The following is a 27,650-nucleotide window of genomic DNA, read 5'->3' as shown; positions in this document are numbered from 1 at the left end:
GAGAGCATGGCATGGTCCTGGACAGAGGACCAATCTGATTTAGCCAAAAATCACATGTTAAGAAATTCCCCAGAGACAAATCAGCAATTAGACGTCTTTGGTCTCCACACCGGTGCTCCCTGGGCTTTCTGCACACAGAAACCCAGCCAAGTGCCTTGTCTCGCCACTGAAATCACCACCTTCAGCTGCATCACTTACAGGATTAAACAAAAACAAAAAAGATCATAAAGGTCATACACCTAGGTAAGCCACAACCCTCGAGGGGAGGAACCGCCTCTCTTCTGTCAAAGATCCTATCCTCCTTAAAGGCTTTCTCTATGTCCTGTGACCCAGCAATCCACTCCCAGCTATCCACCCAAGATAACAATATTCACAACAACATAGTTCAGTAAGAGCCAAAGGGTGGAATCAACCCAGGCGGCCCATCACTGACAAACGGATGAACAAAACGTGGTATGTGTCCCTACGATCCAGCCGTGAGGAGGAGGATGTGCAGACACGTGACACAAGGCTGAAGCCACAAACACTGTGCTAAGTGAAAAAAGCCGGTCTCAAAAAGCTAAACATTGTGTGATTCCACGTTTCTAAAATGTCCAGAACAGGCAAATGCACAGACAGAAAGTTGATTAGTGGTTGCCGGGGACCGAGGGGAGCGAGAACGACAGTGACTGCTCATGGGTACGGATCTTCTCTTGGCAGTGATGGAAATGTCCTAAAACGAGACCATGTTGGTGGCTGCACGGCCCTGGGAATATACTAAAAACCACTTAAAAAAGGGTGAATTTTACAGTATGGGAGTTATATCTCAATTAAGTTGGTTTTTTAACAACGTAAATGTACATGCACGTAGGAATATGTACACAACTATAATAACTTTTAAGTTAATTTTGAGTTAGACATGCAGCTTCACGTCTATTTGGGGGGACGATCCTAAAATGTTAGCATAGCTGAGGGTACACTGGAATATCACACAGCGAAGTTTGACAACTATGGATACATACTAAAAATCTAAGATTAAATCTCCACTGAACTAGCAACTTTAAACTACTAGAACCAGCAAAGCAGTAGCAATCTGCTGTCTAGTGAGTTAGCTTAAATTTCAGTTTCTTATATTTGAATGGAATCAAGAAACTTACAAGTTAAAAAGTGTATCGTCAAGTACATACTAGAGAACAGGAGCTATGTCTTTTACACCCTCATGACCTTTGTGGCAGGCAGACAGTCCCTTGCACACACCATGGACCACATAATGAGCGAATGAAATACTTTAATACCGTATTTGTAAAACAAGGTCATGACTGTCAAGCTTTTTGCTCTATGTGGTAACCCTTTAGATAAGGGTCAGCAAACTGTTCCCATAAAGGGCGAGACAGCAGATATTTCTGGCTTTGTGGGCCAGACTGCTTTTATTTTTTCTTTTAACGTTTATTTATTTTTTTAGAGAGTGAGCATGGGGCAGAGAGAGGAAAACAGGATCCGAAGCAGGCCCCGCACTGTCAGCGCAGAGGCCAGTGCGGACCTTGAACCACGTCCTGAGCCACGGAGGACCAGACCATTTCTGATGCAAGCACCCTGCTCAGGCCCTGAAGCACAAAGGCGACCGCAGACAACACAGAAACCAGCGCTCTCCTGCTTTCACTGGCGCGGTCCGATGGAACTTTCCACAGCGACGGAAGTAGTGTGCCATCTATCAAGCACCTGAAGTACAGATACCGTGACTTAGGAACTGTTCATTTTAGTGACTGCCAATGTAAACAGCCACACGTAGTCAGTAACGACTACACTGCACAGCACTGCTTTGGACTAACCAACTAGCCAATTTTATCCCTGGTCAAAAAACTTAAAGAGTGCGAGTTCATTTTTAAAGGTAAAAAAGGACTCTGAGTATATCACAGGGTGAAAATGAAAAGAGAAAACACGATGTAAAATTTCTAACCATTCACAGATCATACTAGTGAATAACTGAACTTCTAAGCAAATTAATCTCAGCTCAAGCAGTAGGATACGTGTAGAGCTCCATGTATCTGGATTTCGCCATACTTTGTCTGGTATATACTTGCTGGATTCCAGCGCGGAGGTCGTCCCAGATCTGGTCAAGGCCAATCTGCTTCAGTCCATGGGGATTCTGACTCCTGTTTGATGACATCGTGAGCGATATTCTTAGGTCGTCCAGTGCAGCAATCCAAACTCAAGGTACAGCTAATTCTCCATCAGATGAAAATATACAGTATCATTCCAAATTTATTCACAGCAGCTCAGAAAGGATGTCCTTTATATGTAGAGAATGAAATCTCATTGCAGGCAAACCTGAGGACGAAATAAAGCCAATTAATTCTTTCTCGACATCCTGGGGTGGGTAATGGGGTGCCTGCCACGCGCACAGAAATATTCAGTCTGTGGGCATTAGTGGGCACCACTCTAATCTAGAGAATATTTCTCTTTCTCTGTGGAAACAAACTCATGTTAGATGGTCTACGTACAGAGATAAGCTTACTTATCAGGGATTTAGGTTGGAATCCTATGAACTCACAAGAAAAGTGTTCACAAGAAAAGCCGGGTGAAACTGCAGAAGCACAGCTAACACTGTCGGCTCTTTTTTGCCCCCTGAAGGTATCAAAACTTAAACTTAACCACTTGGCCTACATAACAACTAGAAAGATAAACTCAAAGGAAAAAATGCAAAGCTAACTCCCAGAAAGCGAAACACAAATACCTAAAAAGTAAGAAAACCAACCGCACTAGTTACCTGTGAATTCTAACAGTTTTTCACTTAGCACTTTGCAGGAATGCAGATGTTGGGGAGGTTGAAGGTGCAGGGAAACGGTCACTCCCCCTTTTAGAAGGGAATTTGGCAGGAATCATCAAAACTTAAAATGTCCCCTAAATTCAGTGGCCGGGGTCTGAAGCTCGGCTCCACACCTACTAGGTATGAGGTCTTCGGCAAGGTACTTCACTTCTCAGCCTCGATTTCTTAATCCTCAAAAGGGGGGGGGGGGGGGGGCAGATCATTTTTCTCAGAGTGTTACTGTGAAGTCTAAATAAGATAATGCCTCTGTTATTTACTACCTTATTGATATTTAACACATAGTCAACGCTTCACAATTAATACTGGCTATTATTTCCAAGTGTATAAGGCTCCTGCAAAATAGAATTTAATGCTTCAGGATTTCAGATCCATAGATAAAGGGCCGGAGGTATTCCATAGCCTAGTAACTCAGTACTTCTCAATACGTAATACTACAGTCACACCTTAAGGATCATCTACGTACATCACACTGAAATGTGGAGGTTTTTAAACAAGTACTTCTGTTGTCAAATTAAGAAACACTGAATTATTTGAATGGCTCCATACAATAAATGTTGGAGGTAAATGATGTCTGGAGCAGTAAGAATGGGTTGTCAAAGCTTGCCAGTGCAAATTTGAGTTCAGCAAGTAATTCGGTACATTCTCCGTCTTCCATGGCATTAGCGCTCCCTGTAGCCTAAGGCACATTTGAGGAGAATGTAGTTCATACTTGTGGATCAAGTCTGAAAACCAAATCATCTCTAATATTTATTTAGCTTTTATGGAGGCTTCACGCCCAGTGTGGAGCCCAACGCGGGGCTTGAACTCACGACCCTGAGATCAAGACCTGAGCCGAGATCAAGAGTCAGACGCTTAACCAACTGACGCACCCAGGCACCCCTCTACTAATTACAATCTAAGCTTTGGGACCTACTATTTTATGAAGCCACACTACCACTCTTGATCCTGCAAGTATTCTACAGCATATGCTCAAAGAAGTATGCTCAAGTGTAGAACATAAACATATCTGACAGAAGAATTCCCTCAAGTTTTAGGGAAACCAACCACCCAGCAGCCACTTCGCAAATGCTCCCGGAATCTATGTTCCATCTGTCTTTCCTTCCATCTCCCTCGGGAGGATCATACCCACCAACACCCCACTTGACAGTGTGTTTGGACCCGTAGTACCGCCTGGTGGCGCGACCTATTTAAACCCGCACTCCTTGTGTTCCACCCGGGGGAAATCATCACTTCGACTCCCCGGACTCACACACACACTTCAGTTGATTCTAACTTAGATAAGCCTTCTCAGACCCATCTAGATGCTCTTTTACTCCTCTTTCTTCCCGTTTAATTCCTAGCAGCAACCGGGAAAAATGTTCCACTCTTTCCATTTTCACCTTTTCCTCACCGTATCACTTCCACTGGGCCGCATAAAAGTACCTTCAAGTTCAACGGGTTACTACGGGGACGTGTCCCAACCTCCTTCCTTCAAACCCCCACCTGCCAGTGACTCACGAAGTGTATCTCCAACCCAGACTGCTTCTCTCGAGTCCAGGCCCACCTACACATCTCAGTGCCCAGTTCACAACCCCTCCTAGACCTCGCACACCCAGCAGGCGTACAGCTGAACGCAGGAGCTGCCCCCAGATCCCCCGTTCACCGGTGCCGCCCATCTCAGTGAGTGCCAGAAACCTGGGAAAATTCGAATGCCTCGTTCCTGTTCTTTCACATCTGAGTGCTACTGATTTTAACCTTCGAGGTCACGCCACATCCACTCACTACTACCTCTGTTTCCTTCCCCAGCGGTCACTGTCGTCGTCGTCATCATCACCGCCGCCGCTCCCCAGGCTGCTTGTGCCCGGAAAGCTCCTGTGCTCACCCCGCCCACGTCCAGCCAGGTGACACTCACTAGAAGTCCCAGACCAGTGAGGCGCGCCCGCCTCGTGGGACTTTCCCTTCTGAACTCTCATTCCTGGTAATCCCAGGCCTGTGTCTCTCCCTTCTCTGCAGAGAAGGATTCATGGCACAGAGACCATCTCTTTTGCTGAGAACCTAGTTCGGAGCCCGGCACACAGATCAATGTTGTATATGAATAAATAAAATAACAAATTGGGGAACTGAAAAGCTGTATGTTTTTAAAGGATTTAGAAATAATGAAGTATCACCATTATAAAGCATCTGAACTTACCCTCAAACCCTCACTTAGAATCTCCATTAAATTCTATCTGGTTTCTTCACTTTTTCCTTCAAACACTAGATTTTAGGCTGAAATTTTTCTTTTCTTTTTTTTTTTTTTAATTTTTTTTTTTAACGTTTATTTATTTTTGAGACAGAGAGAGACAGAGCATGAACGGGGGAGGGTCAGAGAGAGCGGGAGACACAGAATCGGAAGCAGGCTCCAGCCTCTGAGCCATCAGCCCAGAGCCCGACGCGGGGCTCAAACTCACGGACCGCGAGATCGTGACCTGAGCCGAAGTCGGTCGCTTAACCGACTGAGCCACCCAGGCGCCCCTAGGCTGAAATTTTTCTTACTGATTCATTTAGTAATGTTGTTATTCTGGTCACTACAAACGTATACATATTTTAATACAGTGTTTAAACAGACTTGTAAGACGCCCAGGAGTTCAGTGATCAGTAATATCTTACTGAACAAATATTTAGTACGAAACTACCATGTGCCAGGCACTATTGTAGGCACTGTCTTATGTACTCTTATTAATAGTAAATCAAAACAGACACAACTCTACTACTGTGGAATAAAGCACCTAAGAAGCTAACCCATTAACTTTTGGTATGTGACACACTTGTAAAGTGGAAAATTTATGTACTAAGCATTTGTGTACCAAAAATATTTGCTCATAAAAACCAATTACAGTAAGATTGGAGGTTAACTTTAAAGATAGTTAGTTCTGGCCCTCCCTTTTATGGAAGCAATCAAACCTAACCAATGTTACGCTAGAAAGTGTCAGAACCACAAGCCTGACATCTGGATTCTGCAAAGCCAGTATTCCTCAATACCCTGGTGTGAATTTTAGGTTCTTTCATTTTTAGGGTGTCAACAAATAGGGAACCAATTTCAATAGTCACAAACCAATCAATATGATACATCACAACAATGAAAAAGGATACGAAACCATATGATCATTTCAGTAGATGCAGAAAAAGCATTTGACAAAGTACATCCATTCATGATAAACATCCATTCATGATAAAAACCCTCAACAAAGTAGGTTTGGAGGAAACACACCTCAACATAATAAAGGCCATTTATGAAAACCCACGGCCAACATCATACTCAATGGGGAGAAACTGAGAGCCTTTCCCCCAAGGTCAGGAACAAGACAAGGATGTCCACTCTCACCACTTTCATTCAACATAGTCCTGCAAGTCCTAGCCACAGTTATCAGACCAGAAAAATAAATAAAAAGCATCCAAAGCAACAAGGAAGAACTAAAACTCTATTTGCAGACGACATGACACTATCTAAAGAAAACCCTAAAGACTCCACCAAAAAACTACTAGACCTGATAAAGGAATTCAGTGAACTCGGCAAAATCAAGGTACAGAAACCTGTTGCATGTCTATGCACTAATAATGAAGCAGCAGAAAGAGAAATTAAGGGAATAATTCCATTTACAACTGCACCAAAAATAATAAAATACCTAGCAATAAACTTAACCAAAGAGGTGAAAGGCCTGTACTCTGAAAACTATAAAACACTGATGAAAGAGATTGAAGACAACACAAATGGCAAGATATTCCATGCTCATGAACTGGAAGAACAAATATTGTTAAAACATCTACACCACCCCAACAATCTACAGATTTAATGCAATCCCTATCAATACCTACACATTTTTCACAGAACTAGGACAAACAATCCTAAAATTTGTATGGAACCACAAAAGACCCCAGATAGCCAAAGCAGTCTTGACAAAGAAATACAAAACTGGAGGCATCACAATTCCAGACTACATGTGATATTACAAAGTTATAGTGATCGAGACAGTACAATACTGGCACAAAAACAGACACATAGATCAGTGGGACAGAAGAGAAAACCCAGAAATAAACCCACAATCATATGGTCAATTAATCTTCAACAAAGGAGGCAAGAATATGCAAGAGGAAAAAGACCATCTCTTTAATAAACGGTGCTGGGAAAACTGGACAGCTACGTGCAAAAGAAGGAAACCAGGCCAATTTCTCACACCATACACAAAAATAGACTCAAATGGATTAAAGACCTAAATGTGAGACCTGAAACCACAAAATCCTAGACAAGAGCACCGACAGTATTACTACTTCTCCGACATCAGCTATAGCAACGTTTTTCTAGATATGTCTCCTGAGGCAAGGGCAATAAAAGCAAAAATAAACTATTGGGACTACATAAAAATAAAACCTTCCACTCGCAAAGAAAACAACAAAACTGCAAGGCAACCTACTGAATGGAAGAAGATATTTGCAAATGACATATGTGATAAAGGGTTAGTACCCAAAATATATAAAGAACTGATACAACTCAACACCAAAAAGACCCCAAATAAACCAATTGAAAAATGTGCAGAAGACGAAAAGACATTTCTCCAAAAAAGACGCCTAGTTGGCCAACAGACGCACGGAAAGATGTTCAACATCACTCATCATCAGGGAAATACAAATCAAACTACAATGAGATAGATCACCTCACACCGATCAGAATGGCTAAAATCAAAAACAGAAGAAACAAGTGTCGGCCAGGATGCGGAGAAAAAGGGACCTTCTTGCACTGCTTGTGGGAATGTAAACTGGTGCAGCCGCTGTGGAAAACAGTATGGAGGTTCCTTAAAACACAAACACCCTATGATCTGGTAATCGTACTAAGTACCCACAAAAGACAAAAATACTAATTCAAAGGGATACATGCACTCCTATGTTATTGCAGCATTTACAACAGTAAAATTATGGAGGTGGCCCAAGTGTCCATCAACTGATTAACGGATAAAGAAGATGCGGTGCATATACACAATGGAGTATTATTCAGCCATAAAAGAAGAATGAAATCTTGTCATTTGCAACAACATGGATGGAGCCAGAGTATAATGCTAAGCAAAATAAGCCAGAGAAAGATAAATACCATATGGTGTCACTCGTAAGTGGAATTTAAGAAACCAAACAAATGAGCAGAGAAAAAAGGAGAGACAAACCAAGAAACAGACTTACCTATAGAGAACAAACTGATGCTAACCAGAGGGGAAGTGGGTGGGGGGGGACGGATGAAACAGCCGATGGGGATTAAAGAGTACACTTCTCACGAGGAGCACCGAGAAGAGAGAATTTGTTGACTCACCGTATCGTACGCCTGAAGCTAACAGAACGTGGTATCTTAATACTGGAGTTAAAATAAAAAACTTTTATTTTATTATAAAATAATAATACTCCACTCTCCTAACTCAGCATCGGCATCCAAATATGCCCAAACACGTTCTTTACGTGCTCTTTCTTCCTCTACTACACTTCCCATTCCAGTTCTAAGTCTTTACACCAAGACCCACTCACGCTCTAGAAGATCAAACACAACCTTTTCACGTTAAAATGTCAGGGTGACATCACTCACCATCAGGGAAAGACAAATCAAAACCACGGTGAGATACCACCTCGCACCTGTCAGAATGGCTAACGTGAACAACTCAGGCAACGACAGATGCTGGCGAGGATGCGGAGAAAGAGCAACGCTTCTGCACTGCGGGTGGGAATGCAAACTGGTGCAGCCGCTCTGGAAAACAGGATGGAGGATCCTCAAAAAACTAAAAATCGAACTACCCTACGACCCAGCAATTGCACGACTAGGCATTTATCCACAGGATACAGGTGTGCTGTTTCAAAGGGACACACGCACCCCCATGTTTCTAGCAGCACTATCGACAATAGCCAAAGGATGGAAAGAGCCCAAACGTCCATTGACGGATGACTGGATAAAGAACATGTGGTATATATACATATATACAATGGAGTATTACAATGGCAATTACTGCCATTTGGAACTAGAGGGTATTATGCTAAATGAAACTAGTCAGAGAAAGACAAATATCATATGATTTCACTCATATGAGGACTTTAAGAGACAAAACAGATGAACATATGGGAAGGGAAGCAAAAATAATATAAAAACAGGGAGGGGGACAAAACAGAAGAGACTCTTAAATACAGAGAACAAACTTAGGGTTGCTGGAGGGGTGGTGGGGTGGGGGGTGGGCTAAATGGGTAAGGGGCATTAAGGAATCTACTCCTGAAATCATCGTCGTGCTATATGCTAACTCGGATATAAATTTAAAAATAAATTAAGTTAAAAATAAATAAATAAAAATAAAATGTCAAGTTGACTCTACTACACACACTTTGCGTCTAATTCTATACGTGTAACTTTGTACCACGGCACACCTCAGTTTATATGCAGAATATGCTGGAAAATAAGCAAACTAGTCTATTTGAAACTACCTGCTCTGGTTTTCTATCGTCCCCACTGAGTATTCAGGGTTCATACATAGCTGATGTGAGATTCTCAAAAATTCACAACGTCCTCACCTATTTAAGCAAATAGTTTAAAGAGGATATCCTTACCTCGTAGTCTCAGTATCCCCTAGGGAGTCTCACACCCGTACGCTTCAACATTTATTACTAATATGACAGGAAAGGAATCCAGAACTCAGTCGACAAGGAAACGTTCCAAGTAAGCACATGAGGAAAATGTCTTCGAGGTGAGGCCACGCGCTGACAGCAACAGCCCACCTGCTGGTGTCCGGGTGGCCCCTCTGGGGCAGAGGCGGGGACAGAGTTTGGGTGGGAGATCCTTCTTAGGAATGAAGCGTCTGCCCCCCCCCCCCAACACCCCCCACCCCGGCCGTCAGCTCTGCAGCCAGCCCTGTCAATGCTACACACAAGGCCGCAGAGCCGGGCCTTCTGGCCGCCACTGGCCTCAGTGGCTCGAAGTGGGCCAGGCCGGGCAGCTCTCTGAGGCCGAGGCGGGCCCGGAGGAGCTGAAAGCGGGGGCCGTCTGCTGCCCGTGCTGCCCACGCTGGCAGTCAAGTCCCCTCTCGAAGGGGCAGCCAGGTGGGGCACCCGCGTATCCACCAGGCTGTCCAAACGGACATACGGCGCTCTGGTAAGCGGTTTTCCACTTGGGGGTGAGGGGGCAAGGGGCTAATCTGCGCGTGCGTCGCCCAAGTGTCTGGTGAACTAAACCGACAGGAAGACTGCTTGGGGTGATAACCCACGACGCAGGCGCCCACGAGGCCTTATCTGCCAGGATTGCAACTTCGGAGACAGAGCACTTTACAAACGGACAGCCTCCACCTCACGACCAGGCCATCCAAACTGCCCATGGCCTTGAGCAGACTTCATAAAAAGAGTTTCGAGTGATTTTTAAGTAAGGGGTAAAAATATGTTAGCTAAAAACCTTTGGAGGTCCAAAAAGCCAATCAATACGAGAAACAAATGGCAAAACTCAACCAGGTATCTATTCAGGAACCAAGGCAGTTTTCAAGAGTATTCTGGTATCGCAACCCCCTGACGTTACAGCGTTCACGTCTGCGGTCACGAACATCCAGGAGAAATGCTGATTTGTAGAGGAAACCGAGGCACAAAACGCAACCGGTCAAGGACAGGAAGCAGCGGCAGCCCAGCTGTACCTCACGAAGCCGAACAAATCACCACAAATGCAGACGCACCGCGCTCTTCTCCTTCGTGTCATTCTAGGAAAGCAAGACGGCGGAATGGGACACGAGTCAGAATAAACAGCCTAACAGGAGAAAGGAGGTTGTCTATTTAAGGACTCCCCTCAAAGACCGTGCTGTTCCAAAGGGACAGAAAAGTCAACAGAATCCGCAGTAAACAGACTTTCTAACAATTCACACTGTGAACCAACCAACCAGCCGATTTCTCAACATTAATGGTGCACAGGATGTCTTTGCTGAGGAGGAGTGCTAGGTGAACAACCTCCAGGAATCCTGAAAAACACCTCCTCTTTGCTATGAGGAAGTCAGAGTTTCAGTAGTAATAAAAGGGCTCTTTTAAATGAGCGCTTACAACAGCCTTCCACTGAACGCTGACTGGAATATCAACTGAATAGAGCATCAAGGGATACGGGAGACGCTAACTGCGGCGAAGTTGACACGTTCGTTGGCTACGAGACTCGAGAGGCCTTAATCAGCGGACGCCTCTTGTGAATCTCCATCAAAACGACAGTATAAAGCACTTCTCATTTGAGCGGACTTGGCCATAGAGTGGTTTTTCCTGAACAGATCTCGGGACAGGTTTCTTCAAGAAAACTAATGTTTTAAGGAACAACGCAGCTTGCTTTATTTATTATTTATTTATTTATTTATTTTAAAGATTACTCTGCACTGGTCCCTACTCATTTCTAACTAAGGCTCACGGAGCTGACCACACACTTTTGCAACTTTTTCTTTAATAATGAAATACATCTCACTTACTGAAATGTATCTCGTTTTTGTGAGCTAAAATCCTATTGTTCATCAAACTAGTCCCCTGCTAAAGAGCTTTAGGTGTTTACTTTTTTAACAGTTGTAAGTGATACTGCAGCAGGCAGCCTTCTAAGGATTTCTCTTCTGCTGACTTGAGTGTGCGTGATAAACGCCTATATGTATCATCTATGGGACAAATGCACGATGGATCCACCTACCAGGTCAGAACACAGTGGAGGAGGAACAGATTGGTGGGAGACAGTTTACTTTTGGACACGGTGGATCTGAGAAGCATCACAGAAGCATCCTGGGAGCGGGGGCTCTGGAGAGATCATTCTGACAGGCACTACTGGAGTCAGAACCAGCGTTAATCAGAGAAATTACAGAAAGAGATGGGCCCAAACTCAGTCCTGAGAACATTCAGAAACTGACTAGATGATGGGGAACCACAGAGTCTGTACCTGCAAAGTTACAGCCCCAAACAATGAGAGGAGCCCCACTCCGGAGGCCAAGGGAAGAAAGGGCCATGGCGGGCAGGGCCTCATCGTGGTCATACAAAAGGCTCTGCACTCTACTTCTTATATGATCTTGGGTAAATCACTTAACGTATCTCAGAGGGGTCAGGACTAAGTGAGGCAACACAGTGAATAAAGGCTATTATTTTCATCGTCGTCGTATCTGAAATGCAGCTTCTGGTTTCAGTTCTATTTAAGCCACTGGTGACGCTTCAGCAAGGAAAGTCTCACTGCAGCCTTCAGGACAGAAATCAACTGGAACGGGTTGGAAGACACAGAAATGCAGACCGTTTTGGCCAAGAAGGGGTGAAGAAAGCGGGAAGAGGGGTGTGAGGTCTGAGAAAGGCCGAGAGACAGGACAGAAGGCTGGCGCTAGTAGCTGGCAGCGGCCCGCCGCATCGACGACGCTGGAAGTGGGGCGGTCTGGTGACAAGGCCGAGGCTGAGGGCCCCGGCCTGAGAACAACGGGAACACGGCGGAGCTCAAGGAAGTGAAGGTCAAGGCACCAGGAGCACCGTCCGCATAGGCAGTGAGTCACCTGAGATGATGGTGCTGAGGAACGGAGCGGAAGGCCGAGCTGGGCGCCAGACTGCCCGGTGAATTTCGCCAGTCCTTGGCGACAGGCGACCGCTACTGGGAGCGGAGCCGGCGGGGCCTCCTGAGAGTGAGTCTCTGACCACGGCCGTCAACACCGGGCGGGGTCGGGGGCACTGAGCCACCTTCAACCTGGAGGCTGGTGGAATGTGGGAGAACACGAACAGCCACAGCTTGGCTTCCAGGAGGCTTCAGCTCCGGAGATGAGTGAGGAAGTTTAAGGATGTGGACAGAGGCTACAGAGGGGTGTCCTCGTCACAGGGTCAGACTCCAGGGAGCTCCACGGAGAAGTGAGGTGGGGGCAGAAGCGAGGGGAGGGGGGCACGGTTCTGGCAGAGAGGCCGTGCAATGCAGCCGTGGGGGTGCTACGTGTCACCGCGGCCACTGGGAGACACAGAGGCGATTTAACGATTTAAGCGTCTAGTTGCAGGACGGAGGGTGGCCTCCACTTTATGAGACTCGGCCCCCAAACTGGACTACAGGGCCAAGCGTTTCTTCACCAGACATCTAAGCAATTAAGCTTTTCTGTGTTCTCCTAAGGTATCAGTCCCCTGACAGTTCCTCAAGCACAACAGGTAGGAATATAAATTCTCAAGACCCTTAAGGAACAAAACTACATCTCTACTCCGGGGGAGAAACCCACCTTATCCCCGCCTCACTTTCACCTCAACTGCTCCAAAAGGCCAGATACCGCTTTTGCCTGTTAATAAAGTCCTGATATTTGCCCCCATTTCTGAAGACCGAACGCTTCTAGCAGGTACTGTTGCAGCAGCCAATACTGAGGAATGTGAGGGCAACATCATTCAGATCCGAGTTGTGACAGGAGTGCAAACGACAAGGTTTTTCCAAAAAAAAAAAAAAAAAAAAAAAAAAACAAACAAAACAAAAACACTATTTCTAGTGCTTCAGTTAGGTGGATGGCTTTTGAAAAATGTAGAAAGATTAAAACAAACAAACAAACACTGACTTAAAATGTTAGTTTCTTCTAAATGTAAAGGCTATATTGGAGTCAGTGAAAATGTAATAAAATTCACCGTTAAAAAACAAGTTCTTTCTGTAAGTGGTCTGAGGTGATCGATGAAAATGATCCGTTATTCACACGACCCAGAAAACCCCACAAAACCATGCAAATCCAGTGACTCAAATCTCCGCGTTCACCTTAAGAACATTTGTGAAACTGCCCCGGCCGTCAACGGTATGCACACCTGAAAAGCCACCAAGTATCAGAAGGAGGTCACTTTGCAGAAGCAACGTGTGACATTCTGTCCTTAAAATGGTGGAGCAGGGCAGGTGTGCCACCAAAGGGGGGGGGGGGGGGCGGGATGCAGGGCGGGTGGACCACAGAGTCCTGAACTTTTTCTGCACGCGCTTAAAACCAGAGTCGCTGAAACGAAGGGTTGAGATGCAGCTTCCCTGGTCACCGAGCACAGCCAGGTGAGGAAATCCCAGAGCTCAAGGCCGGGTTTACCCCCTCGGGAGCATCTCCTGCCAGTCTGGGATGATCCTGACCGAAAGGGAGCAGACTGTCCCTAAACCAGGGGAAGAGGTCGCATGGAATGAAAAAGGTTTCCCGCAAGAAACCGAAGACATAGAAACGAGACGGAATTTAGCTTTTCTGGTTTAGTTAACATTTTAAATCTGATTCAAAATTTACACGATCGTGGGTATTACTCAACCAAGGAATTACTTTTCTAACACTTGGGTAAAAGTACGCATAACCCCCCGGCTCTGATTTGCAACATGGCACGTGAGACACGAACGTACCGCAGGATGGTTTACACCCAGAGGAACCTGTGTGTGCGTGCGCGTGCGCACACCAAACACGTGCTTTCACTGTACTGCTTTGTATGAGCGACAACAAAAACCCAAACCTGCAAACAACCCACACGTCCACTAACAGGAGAAACCAAAACTAAACCGGCGGACAGGCACACAACAGACGAGTTTCGGAAAGACTCGCAAGTGAAACAGGTGACAGAGGAAGGAGTACGTACAGAACGATAATGTTTTTATATAGAATACTGGTTTTTTACACAAGAGTTCGTCTAGGAGAGGAGAGAGGGCCGGCACCCCCCCCCCCCCCCCCAAGAACGGGAAGGCACTTGCCTGGCGGGGGGCACGGCCACTGCGGTTTCACTGTGCTGGAGCGGAAGAACAGCAACAACAAAATACCAGATTTGTCAGGGACACATTCTGTCATGCATGAAATGACAGGATGGCCGGGATTTACTCCAAAATACGGCAGGAAAAAGAAGCTGAGTGACAGATGCGTACGTTGTATCTGTGCACTGTGTTCTATCTTCCATGATAAAAAGCTAACAGAAACCTGAGCAAACCTACCCGACAGGCGAAGTAAAAAAAAAGCCGGACGGAAAGCAAGAGAATGGGAGGGAGGACAATTCAAGCCGGGGCTGCTGGGAAGGGATGGGAATGGGAATGGGAAGTGGCCCACGCGGAGCTTGGGGGGGTGGGGCGGAACAGGTGGTGGACTATTCCAGAAGGTAGGAGGGGGGCTCCCCCGTGTCACTGCAGAGGTCTGTAGGGTCGTAAAGCCGGAGCAGAGGCTCAGGTTCCTCGCGATCTGGCTGGTCCAGAAACACACCAGAGAACAATCCAGCAGGTTAAAGGTACTTAAAGGTACTCAACGCCATTTACAACGGACACCGCAGCGTCGCCAGGCTGAGATATTCTTACATTTTATTAGAAATTCTTCAATCCCGGGGCGCCTGGGTGTCTCAGTCGGTTAAGCGTCCAACTTCTCTCAGGTCACGATCTCACAGGCTGTGGGTTCGAGCCCCGCGTCGGGCTCTGTGCTGACAGCTCGGAGTCCGGAGCCTGCTTCAGATTCTGTGTCTCCCTCTCTCTTTGCCCCTCACCCGCTCACACTCTGTCTCTCTCTCTCTCTCTCTCTCTCTCTCATAAACATTAAAAAGAAAGAAAGAAAGAAAGAAAGAAAGAAAGAAAGAAAGAAAGAAAGAAAGAAAGAAATTCTTAAATCCCCCCGAAGTGTCAGCCCACGGGATGCCTGGACAAGAGGCCGAAGAGGCCAGCCGGGGTTTGACGCGCGCGGCTGAGAGGAGGTGAAAACAGAGCAGCCGCCTCCGGCCCCACTGGCCCCCCTCGCAGCGTGGGGTGGCGGCCCTTCCGCTCCGCCGCGGCCCCCGCGGCCGCAAAACCCTGTGCACACTCGCAGCCGCACGCCGCCCCTCAACCCGGCTCCCCGTCCTCCCTTCCTGCCCGCTCTTAGGGTCCAGGACTGAACGCCGCCCCCGCTGCCTCTCCTCCCACCTGGGCTCCGGGAGCCTCGGCTGCACAACTCAAAATCCCGGCGGTCACGAAAGCACCCTTTCACCTCGAAGGGCCGCCTTCGCCGCACCTCACGGACGCGCCCCTCCATCCGGGACCCCTGCCGACACTTCCGGGGGGGGGGGGGGGAGCCCTCCCCGGGCCTCCCGACTCGTCTCTCCACGCTCAAACTGACCAACTCCCTTCTGCGTTTCCCACGTTGCGCAGACAAGTCAGCTTTGACCCCTCCCTGTCCTGACCTCGTCGTAAAGTCGGGGCTCCCCTCCTAGCTCCCGCGTCCCCACGGCTCTCCGTACCCACTACACGACTCCAGTCCCCACGCTCTCGTCTCACCTGGGTCACTAACACAAGCCTCTTCGCCGACCTCGCTGTCGCCAGTCTTACCCCTTCCGATCCACCCTCCACACTGCCGCCCGAGTTACTTTCTAAAACACCAACAGCCATTCGTTCTGGTGAATGAATTCATTCCAGTGACCTTCGTCTACACTCCACCGCATCCCTGACCACCCAACCCCCGGTGCGCATCAAGTAGGACTGCTCCACGTGGGTGTCTTATCTGTGTAGGGAAAAGACAGAGTATTTACTGCAGGCTACGATGCGAGGCTCTGTACCAACAGGAGCTTTAATACCTTCTCTCCCTTAATCCTCACAATAACTATATCTTCTGCACGGTATCATCTCTTACGAAGGAGGAAACTCAGGCTCAAAGATACTCGTTTGCCCCAAGTCGCTGCAAATAAGTAGCAAGGGCTCAGAACACTAAATGTTTAGAGTCCAAAGCCATGTTCTGTCCATCACCCCATCCCACACTGCTTGCTCCCTTACTAAGGTGGAGATTTCTTCCTCCGCTTCGTTAAGAAGCATGCTACCAAGAGATTACACAACCTGGCTTCCAAAAGAACCACACAAAATGCCAAGTGAAAACTGCATGATGAGAATACGTAACGACAAGTTCAAATGACTGCAAACCCAAGATCACGGAAGAACTAGCAAATTCACGAAACGGACATTTATACTTATACTCCCAAATCTGTTTAAAACGGTTTCATTTGAATATTCATAAATTATCATTTGAATGTTAATTATTTAAAATTTTAACCTTTTTGATCAAGAAGGAATCTTAAAGATGCTAGAACAGGGGTTAATATCTTATAAATGTAGGCCAACAATGTGCACATTCAAGAATGAGGGTTTCACTTGTACATCTAGAAGCAAAGGCATTTACCACCTTAGAAGTTTACATGGCTTCATGACTGAAATTCAAGGCTTGCCAAATTTACTTACTTATAAAGTATATTATTACATTTCTATATAGAACTAAGGGATCACAATGAAGTTCAAGCAATTACAGTGGACAAGAAGTATAAAAAATTCAATGAATATCTTAATAGATGGCTTTTAGAGACATTATCTGAATTGTCTCTCTACTTACTTGAAGTCATTCAAACATTTAAATCCATAGCTATAAAGTAAGAGAAGCAACAGAACCGCACGGCCAAATGGGAAGTGGTTCTATTTCCTAAACAACCAATTCAAAGCCAAATCCCCAAGACCTGAATGTATCTTGAGGGCCTGAATTGCCTTATGTCTTCACTCAAAGATTTAAACATTTGGGGCATCACAAGACCAGGTTCAGTTAACATACTTACCACATGACCCATCAATTCCAGTGCTAGATGTCCACCAAGAAAAACCAAGAAAACATACGTCCACCTAAAGACCTATATACAAATACTCACAGCACATTTTTATTTATTTTAATTTTTCATAGCATATTTTTTAAAGTTTATCTAAGAGAGAGAGAGAGTGCGAGCGCAGGGGAGGGGCTGAGAGAGAGGGAGAGAGACAGAAACCCAAGCACGCTCCACCTGCTGGTCTCGAACTCATGAACCGCAAGCCCTGAACCAAAATCACGAGTCAGATGCTCAACCAACTAAGTCATCCAGGCACCCCTCATAGCACATTTTTCTAACAGCCCCGAAGTGGAACAACCCAAAATGTCCAGTAACAGGTAAATGGATAAGCAAAATATCATCTACTCCCAAAAGAATACAATTTGGCAATAAAAACCAAAGTACTGATACGTGCTACAGCATGAACTCCTGAAACATCATGTTACATGAAAACCAGAACCAAGAGACCACAGACTATGTGAGTCCATTCATTGTACAAAATGTCCAGAACAGACAAACTCTAGGGACAGGCAGTAGATTGGTGCCGGGCTGGGGATCAAGAGTGACTGCAAACAGGTACAACAGGATCTCTTCTAGGTGATGGAAATGCTCTAAAACCGATCTGTGTGATGGCTGCACAACTCTTGTCACTTCACTAAAAATCAATTATTATGCATTTAAAACTGAACTTTATTTATGGTATGTGAATTATACCTCAATAAAGCTGTTAAGAAAAAAAAACAGCTTTAAAGCATGCCAGCTACACATTTTTATGGGTCAAATTCAGCTCATTTCTAGAAAAGAATGTATCTGTCTACACAATGACCAGGTTTCTGCAAACATACGGCACTCAGCCCAAGCAGCAGTATTATCAAGTATTCTACCAGAAAGACAACTTTCAGAACTGCTATTTAAGATGCTGCCCAGAGAGGGGCTTATATTCTCCTGCAACACACAGAAGCAAGTGAAAATGTTAATTTGAAAGGCTTAGCTGAAGGTCCCAGAAGAGATGCCCTATGGCACGTATGATTTACTGCCACATTAACAACACAGACAAAAACTGCACCAGGAGCTCAGCGGGTCTGAAAGAAATCACTCCTGGCTGCAATGATCAAGAAGGCTTCACAAGATGTGTGCTCTGAACCGCTTCTTGGGGGATGAACAGGATTTGAAGGGCAGGAGAGCGAGCGGGAGGGTGCTTCACGAGGGACAAAGGGCATGAGGCAGGAAAACGAATCCCACGAGGCTGGGGGTGCAGGCACAGGACCCCAGGCCTCTGTTGTGAGTGGGCAGCGCAGGGAAGAGAGGCGTCTGATGTGACTTTGGAGACGGCAGCCGGGAGGCTCTGTAGACCTGGGATCCAAGTGCACCTAAAGACAGAGGAATGGATCTGGAGGCGATCAGAGCTCAGACACTGGCTGGACCTCGACTCCCAGCAACGGGAAAAGGCAAGCTGGATGCTCGAAACCACCCCAAGCAGGCACAGCGGGAGCAGGGCTGATCGGAAACGGGAGCACAGGCAGGAAGGAATGAAACATGGCAAGGCCTGCTTCTCAAACTTGTACCTACAAACCTCCACAAATTTATCTCTGGATTCCAGAATTTGGCAGACCTTACGTTAAAAATTCACAACAACTTAACTATGGCTGATGGGAACTCTCGACACAAACGCTCCCTTGGCCGGGTCTGACGACATCACGGCTGCATTCACCCTCGGACCCAGCAACCTCACTTCTAGCACCGTGTCCTCAAAATAAACTGGCCCAAGCCCACAGGAGGTTGTCAACTCTAGTTTAGTCGCTGCGAAAGCCTGGAAATCAAGCCCAAATCCACCGCCAGGGGGCAGGATTGACGGACGGCACGTCCACACAAGGGGCCACTGTGTAGACCTCGACGGCTGATAACGGGGATTTCTCAGTGGGTGCACAGACCGGAAACGGCACAGTTCCTTCTGTGCATCAGGGGATAAATGCTAACACGCACGTTAACAAGCACGTTACGCTTTTCTTTTTCAGAAAGAAAAAAAATGGGAGGGTAAACCAAAAACTAGTAAGAATGTTACCCATGGGGGAGGGTGGAGGTGGGGGGCCCATGGACAGAATTCGGGGTGATTGTGATTGTAGATGGGGAAAGAGTACATCCTATTTTCCACTAACCTCTAGCTGAAACTTGGCAATTCCTCCGATCGTGAATGTGGGTAACAGACCAGAGTAGTTATGGCAGTACCTCTGTGCCACCAAAAACGCACAGATACTTTGCTTATTCTTTGACAGTTCTTGCCAGTATCATCTATGCTCATCCTTACTTTGGAATCACGGTAGTTATAAAACCCACTCACACCGTAAGTAGGAAATAATGTTAAAGGGGTTAACGTGTAATTCTCGGTGGTAGGCATGTTTGCTGTACTTTATTTAACATCTTTCATGATTAAAAAAAAAGTTATAGAACATCTGTGTCTCCCAGGAATCTCAACCAATTACACCCCCTGCTTTAGGCAATCACTTGGCAACAATATAATTGTACTTCTTTTTTTTTTAAGTAGGCTCCACGCCAAACATGAGGCTTGAACTCACAACCCCAAGATCAAGCATCATCCCATGCTCTCCTGACACAGCCAGAGGATCAACACTATAAATAAGTATTCATAAAAATAAATACTATTTACACTGTAAATAAATACGAACTCATAAGCGCCAAGTCTCATGGCAGTTCTAGGTTAAATGATGATCATCCACTCATAAATCTGTCTTTATGAAATTTTTAATATCACTAAATTCAACACTTACTGAAAAAGTTCTCATACTGGCAAAACCCCAAGGGTTAAAGGGATTAAAGAGAACCCCCGAGAGAAAGGTGATATTATTAAGAAAATGTTACGTTTAGAAGCCTAAACCTAAAGGGAAAATAAAGAGCTTCCTTTTCATACACTGAATGGGATTTAAAAAAAAAAAAAAAAAAAAAGAACACCAAAATGAAACACCCAAGGCAGTTAAAAAATACAGAACCGGATTCCAAAGGAAATCACACCTGAAGAAATGTATTTAGTACTTTACAAAAACGTAAGTTGTCTTCAACAACGCAGATCAAATCTTCAAAGTATAAAGAACAAAGAAAGGTGGCGACTAGAGCGTGCACGTAAAGGACACAGGGGAAATGAGTCCCTGCCTCTCAGCCACCAAAAGGAGAGAGCGCTGCAAAGAGGGAACACACGGGTGGGAGAACCAGGGAGCCAGGGGAGGGCGAGATTATGAAATTCCAGCCCTCGACAGCGTCGAAGGTCTGCGAAACATCAAGGAAAAGGTCTGTGAGGAGAAAGTCACTTGACTGCACTAGTCCCAGGGAACGGTGGTCTTCGAGAATGTAGCTCCCACAGAGCAGAAGCCACGCGACAGCCAGGCGCAAACGGCCCGCTGCTCAGAATGACGTGAGAGGACGCCGGACTCCGTGTGGAGCCTGCCTCCACATGGTATCTGCCTCCCCTGGTATCTGGTGTCGCAGGGGGTTCCTGGGACGAGCTGGGACCACGTGCTGACTCATCACCCCCATTTACCATGACGGAATAAAAGTGCGAACAGGACACGAATTTTCCCTTGAAGTTCTAAAGCCAGCATACAAGCATGAATAGTACAAACGTATAAATGAAGACGCACAGGACAACCAGCACGCTTCAGCTTCTACAACAAACCACATACCTTATTCAAAAATAACGGACAGCCAACGAGAATGACTCACAACAGCGGTCTCCTAGAACAACTTCTTTGCAAGCCTCACAGCTGAAGTTCACGTAACCCTGAATTCAAAGTCTGATAGAAAGTTGACTATGTTCTGCCTGCATTCATGCTTCCTACTGCCCTCTACAAGGGGGTCCTCTGGGCGATGTCACCATGACCCCCGCCCCCCACCACCTCAGTTCACCTCCCGGTGGGATTGAGAAAATACCATGCCATCCGCTACAGAGAATCAAAATCCAGAGAGCACTGCCAATCACATTCACTTAGAAGGCAACACGTGGTTCCTTCAACAATGCCAGGTCTAATGCTGTTAACTCATTTTAAATTAAAGACCCAAATACCAACTGGAGATTCAGAGGAGACATAAATCAGATGTAAAAATGCCTAGTTCTCTGCCTGGCCCATTGCAGAAATTCCCCCAAATGGTAGCTTGCTTTCTTCCCCCTAAAAATATAGTAAGGGGGTAGGAGATGATCCTTAAAGACCCATCTAATTCACCTGATTTCAGTCTGAAAATGATGAAAACCCATTAAGTGCATAGATACAAGGACACTTTTAATATGTCAAACATTATTCACGTAGTGTTTGTAAAACCTTCCTTAAAAATAAAAATGGAGCAAAATGAAACACCTCCCAGAAGATCACAGGAGAAAACCTAGATGGGCCTTGGGTGTGATGCCTTTTTGGATACAACACCAGAGGCACGATCCACAAAGGAAATCACTGATAAACTGGACTTCATGAAAATTTGAAACTTCTATGAAAGACAACGTCGACTGAGAAGACAAGCCACAGGGGGAGAGAAAGCATTTGCAAAAGACACATTTTATAAAGGACTGCTAACCAAAATATATAAAGCACTCTTAAAACTCAGTAAGAAAACCACTTGATTAAAAAATGGGCCGAGGCCCCTGGGTGGCTCACTTGGTTAAGTGTCAGACTTTGGCTCAGGTCATGATCTCACGGTTTGTGAGTTCGAGCCCCGTGTCGGGCTCTGTGTTGACAGCTCAGAGCCTGGAGCCTGCTTCAGATTCTGTCTCCCCGCCTCTCTCTACTCCTCCCCTGCTCGGGCTCGCTCTCTCTCTCTCTCTCTCTCTCTCTCAAAAATAAACATAAAAAAAAAAAAAAAATGGGTGAAAGACCTTACCAAAGAAGATATACAGACAGCAAACGAGCCTATGAAAAAATGTTCCATATCATGTGTCATCAGGGAGATGCAAATTAGAACAAGATACCTCCTACACATCTATTAGAATAGCCAAAATCTGGAACACTGACACCACCGAATGCTGGTTAAGAATATGGAGCACCAGAGGCCCTGGTACACAGCCGGTGGGAATGCAGAATGGTACAGCCACCTTGGAAGACAATCGGCTGGTTTCTCAGAAAACTAAACGTACTTTTACCCTATGACCCGCATCTACGCTGCTTGCTATTCACCTAAAGGAGCCGAAGACTTACGTCCACACAAAGACCTGCACGTTTTATTCTTAACTTCCAAAAGTTGGAAGCAACCAAGATGTCCTTCACTGGATGAATGGATGAGTCACTAACGTGTGGTACATCCAGACAACGGAGTATTACTCTTTACTAAAAAGAAATGAACTATTTCTTGGGTCACGAAAAGACAGAGGAATCTTAAAGGCATGTGATGGAGTCAAAGAAGCCCATCTCAAGAGGCTACACACTGTATAATTCCAACTGTAGGACATTCTGGAAAAGGCAAAACTACAGAGACAGTGAAAAGATCAGCGGTTGCCAGGGGGTTGGGGTTGGGGGAGATAGAACACAGAGGATTTCTAGGGCAGTGAAATTACCCTGCATGATACTATAATGATGGAGACAGGTCACTATTCCTTTGTCTAAAACCATACAATGTACCTCACCAAGGTAGGTGGTAGCATCAGCTACGGACTTTGAGCAATTTTGATGTGTCAATGTAGGTTATGGACCACTCTGGTGCAAGATGTTGATTAACAGGGTGAGGCTGCGTATGTGGCAGAGGTATGTGGGAAATCTCTGTGCCTTCCTCTTTGATTCTGCTGTGGACCTACAACTGCTCTTTAAAAAAAAAAAAAAAGGAAGTCTTTGAAAAAAACTGAGAGTAGGGGCTCATTTTTTATTTTCCTATTTCATTCATGAAATACACTTATATTTTATAATCTGGAAAGCGTGAGGAAACAAAAAGCAAATATCAAATACCGTATTTGCTTGCTTTCCTGAATTCAAAATTAGGCTACTTTGCTAAGAATTCCTGCTATTTGAGTAACGGAGGTTTCGGTAAAGAAAACGGACACTTCTTTCTGTTACTACCAAAACGGAAAACGCAGCAGTAACGAAGGGTCCTTCTCTGAAAACAGGACGTCTCTTCTAGGACCAGGCCGGGGCTGGGGGGCAGGGGCCTGGGCCTCGTTCACAGGTGAGTCCTCGGCACCGAACGCAAGGCCTCGGCGCACCGCAAGAGCTCCGGAGATACTGGTGAGTCTGCTACTCCAAGGGTTTAAGAAGACGCCTGGATCTCCGAGGATACTTAACACGAACCGACACAAAACCCACGCAGCCCATTGGCACGCAGAACTACTACGGACATGCTGTCACCCAGCCGCGGACGGGTGCTCTCAATTCCTGCAGGCAGAGCTGGGGCTGAGAGGAGGTACGTTCACAGGATGTAGAGGCCTTAGGCACAGCTCCGACAAGAATTACTGAAACCAGCCATAAAAAATCTAACAGCGATGGCTTTAAAAAAAGTTAAGAAACAAGGCCAGGACTCACCGCTGTGGGGTGGGATAAGCACAAAAGGATTTCAAGTTTCACAGCTTAGTTCTCTCTCAGCCTTTCCCCGCTCTCTAAAAACTCACAGAGGTTTGAAATTAGCAGGCCCTCACACTTGTACCAAATGAATCAATAGAGCTGCCTTCTCGTGTTCAATCTTTGTCTTTCTAATTATAAATATGTGCACATGCTAATTCAATTCATTCCCCAACACACCCACACACAGGATTTTGTAATAATGAGAAATTTCAGATGTCATTAAGCACAGAATTTTCTCCTCTGAACATCTTAGGCATTAAATAATTTTTCTTCTTCAGCTTAAGTACTTGAACATTTAAACCAAGAGAGTCCTTTCAAATCCTAAAAATCCACATACTGCACTCAAAGCCCTAAGTATCATTCAATTCATAACTGAACCTCCATTCAGCCAGCACATAGACCCTTCCTACTTTCATTACCACGTGACTTCCAAGGAGGGCGACCCGAGCTTCGCCAGTGTCAAGTGCTTTAGAAAACTTGGAAACCCACAGAAGACCTGTTACTACTTAACAGGTGCTGCACAGACTGACGGGTTTGTCCACAGAAACTGGTTTCCACTGCTGAAGACTGAATTTCAGATCTCAGCTTTGGCACAACGCTCCCGCAGATTTATTCAAGGATCTCGTCTGGTGCTGCCGTGTATTTTATTTCCAAGCATTTCTGTTCGCTTTAAAACAAAGAAAAACGGCATCAGATTTAATCACGATTATCTACATGTACGCTTTTCAAGCTGAGGGCTACAATTCATTGATGTGCGGATCACGAGATCAACTTTGTAAATGGCAACCGGAACTTTTTAATAAAGTAAAATAGAAAAAAAGAGCTCACAGAACGTAACAAGAAGGTAAGGATTACTCAGTGCATCTTTTATCTCAGTTACGCCTGTGTATGTCCGGGTTTTCCCCACAAAATATATTTCCTACTGTAGAAACAATTCAAGAAGCGTGGATCGGGGGTGTCTGGGTGGCTCAGTCGGTTGAGCGTCCGACTTCGGCTCAGGTCACAATCTCACGGTTCGTGGGTTCGAGCCCCGCATGGGGCTCTGTGCTGACAGCTTGGAGCCTGTTTTGGATTCTGTGTCTCCCTCTCTGCCCCTCCCCCACTCGTGCTCAGTCTCGCTTCAAAAAAAAAAAAAAAAAAAAAAAGCGTGAATCGGGGTTACACAGGGCCATGACTTTTTCAAATACTGTAGTTAATATATAAACGTATGTAGACTTCGATTTTCTAGCTTCACGACCCAACCAGCTACGTGGGCTTGCACAAATTCCTCGCCTTCTGTGCCTATAGTTATGTGTCATGGGCAATAAACAATACTGACCTCACAGGGGTGTTGAAAGCAATAGACGAGTTACGTAAATACAATGTTTAGAAGAGCACCCTGCACGTAGGAGACACTTGTTTTTATTTGTAGTAACACTTCTACAAAGGTTATCAGGTGTCCTTGAAATTCCTAACAGTGGTACTTAAATTTAAAATACAACGAAAAACTTCTCAGGGGAGAAACGTCAAAGCGAGCATGATCATATATATTTTTTTAAGTCAAAATGAGGTAAATTAATGTTGCCTGAAACGTCTTCATACCCTTGATAACCGATAATACCAAGAGCAGTACTTTCCAAAGATTCCCCTCAAAGTGTATCTGTCATCAAGAAGGTGGAAGCTTTGTATTCTGACGGACCTGGGGATCCAGTTGCTAACAGCTCAAATTTTCTTTGAAATCTCAATCTTTTTAATTTTTTCATGTTTATTTATTTTTGAGAGAGAGAGAGAGAGAGCGAGCGGGCGGGCACGAGTGGGGGAGGGGCAGAGAGAGGGGGAGACACAGAACCTGAAGAAGGCTCCAGGCTGTCAGCACAGAGCCGGACGCGGGGCTCGAACCCACCAACCGTGAGATCATGCCGGGGGCCGAAGTTAGACACTTAACCGACTGAGCCACCCAGGTGCCCTGCAATCGACCTCCTCCTTCTCTCTTAAAACTCACCCGAATCTTTCATTCTACCACCAAATATGGTCAACAGGATGCTTTAAAATGCCAGCTTAAAGAACGCTTCTTACCTATCTTACCAGTTAACGGGTGCGTTGCTGTCCTATTGAAGCCACGAAGGCTGGAAAACCCACAACCGAAGAGTTTTCAGTGCTCAACGGCACCCAAGAGATTCCTCTTCCGTGCTGGCGCCGCAGCAATTTCGGGACCCAGGCTAACAGATACACACAGCGAGTCACGGGGGCCCTGGAGGTGAGCGGGACGCTGGCGGTCCAGGAAACATCCTAAGGCCACAGGGCCGTGCGTGTGCAGACGAGGGCGTGCGTGTGCAGACACGCGCCCTTGGCTGGCGAGGCACCATCACGGGGCCGCGTGCAGGGGGCCGGTCTCTCCCTCCCTGGGGAGGTTCACACACGGGGGCCGCTTCACTGAGAGGTGATTTTACCACAACTGCCTGTCGCCTTTCGTTTAAATGAAGTCTCAACTCCTAGTTTTTCTGCACGCGGGGCGAACGGTTTCCCTCTCGTGGGTCAGTGCTAAGTCCTTAACCGGCATCGGCCACAAGGCAGGCTGCCAAAGCTGCCGCATCGCCAGGCGAACAAGACCGTCACCTAGTCCGGGTTTTCTCAAGCCTTTTCGTTGCTTCACTCGCCGCGGCTACTCAAACCATCAACCCTGAGTCAAAAATTCTGGTCCGCAACGGCCCTGAGCTAGGTGAACTTTGAAAGACACTTCTCATTTCGCTACAAATTGGTTTCAAAAGGACACACAGTCCTACCTCAACACTCTATCTGATGTAGGGTTTTTACATTTTGGTTTGAATACACTCTAAAAATGTATTCACCCTACCGAAGACACCAAGAGAAATCAAGAATCACCTTCCTTTAGCTGAAATGTTTCTGGTGCGTGGACAATAGTCTTTATTTATTTTGAGAGAACGACAGAGAAAAAAGAGAGAGAGAGAGAGAGAGAGAGAGAGAGAGTATCCCACGGGGCTGGATCCCACAACTGTGAAATCATGATCTGAGCTGAAATCAAGAGTTGGTCGCTTAACTGACTGAGCCACCCAGGCGCCCCTGGACGAGGGTCTTGATTCCCAGGGTTTCTAGGAGCTTGATTTCGCCTACTGCTCCTGTGGGCGCACCTGTCAGACCTGCACCCCCTTCTGCGTACGTGTTCAGTCACTGCCCCGAAAAATACCAGCTTGTTGAGAAAGTCCTTAGTAGCTATTACAACATCAAGTACTTATGTCTTCTGACATTATAAATACTGGGGAAAAGCTATGTGAGTGATACATAATATACGTGCATCGAACCTGGGCTTTGAGTCAATCAAATGTGATTATAAATCCAGTCTCTCGATTATCTGAGTAAATCATCTGAGCTCACAGAAAACGTGCCATTTGATGATGACCTTCAGTAACAGAGGGTTTTTTTTTTTTTTCTTGAAGGCAGGTGAGGGTTGCTTTTTGGTGTTGTTTTTTAATCTTGCTCCCCACGGAGAGTCAGAACAACCTGCCATATGCATAACAAAGGAAAAAATGTGGTAAACCCATAACATCAGCTACCCCTAAGAGGATTCTGAAACAGATTTACATTTAGTATTTTTACCTTAAAAAAAAAAAAAAAATGGAACCGCTCCTAATCAAGACAGTTCTAGTTGCAAAAATTTGTAGTGAATTTCTCTCAGGGTACACAACTGGTTTTTGTAGTCACTAAGATACTGGTGATTTTTAGGTTATTGTTTAGAGGCAGAATAAGAAACAGAAAAGTGGCTCTTTTGC

The 27,650-nt window shown here is 45.8% G+C and overlaps 1 protein-coding gene across 4 annotated transcripts in view; it reads right to left on the bottom strand.

Annotated features, from left to right (window-relative positions):
- Positions 1 to 27,650, bottom strand: part of CUL1 (cullin 1) — a 104,958-nt gene that overhangs the window by 66,501 nt on the left and 10,807 nt on the right. For all 4 annotated transcript variants that reach the window (XM_078438163.2, XM_078438167.2, XM_078438160.2 and 1 more), the window contains exon 2: positions 2,007 to 2,307. In XM_078438163.2, the coding sequence (XP_078294289.1) occupies positions 2,007 to 2,146 (140 nt within the window). In that variant the 5' untranslated portion in view covers positions 2,147 to 2,307. The remainder of the gene's footprint in view (positions 1 to 2,006; positions 2,308 to 27,650) is intronic.

This window comes from Panthera onca, chromosome A2, assembly GCF_046562875.1.
Source record: "Panthera onca isolate mPanOnc1 chromosome A2, mPanOnc1 haplotype 2, whole genome shotgun sequence".
In the NCBI taxonomy this organism is placed as follows: domain Eukaryota; kingdom Metazoa; phylum Chordata; class Mammalia; order Carnivora; family Felidae; genus Panthera; species Panthera onca.
This window is presented reverse-complemented; position numbering and strand designations above follow the sequence as displayed.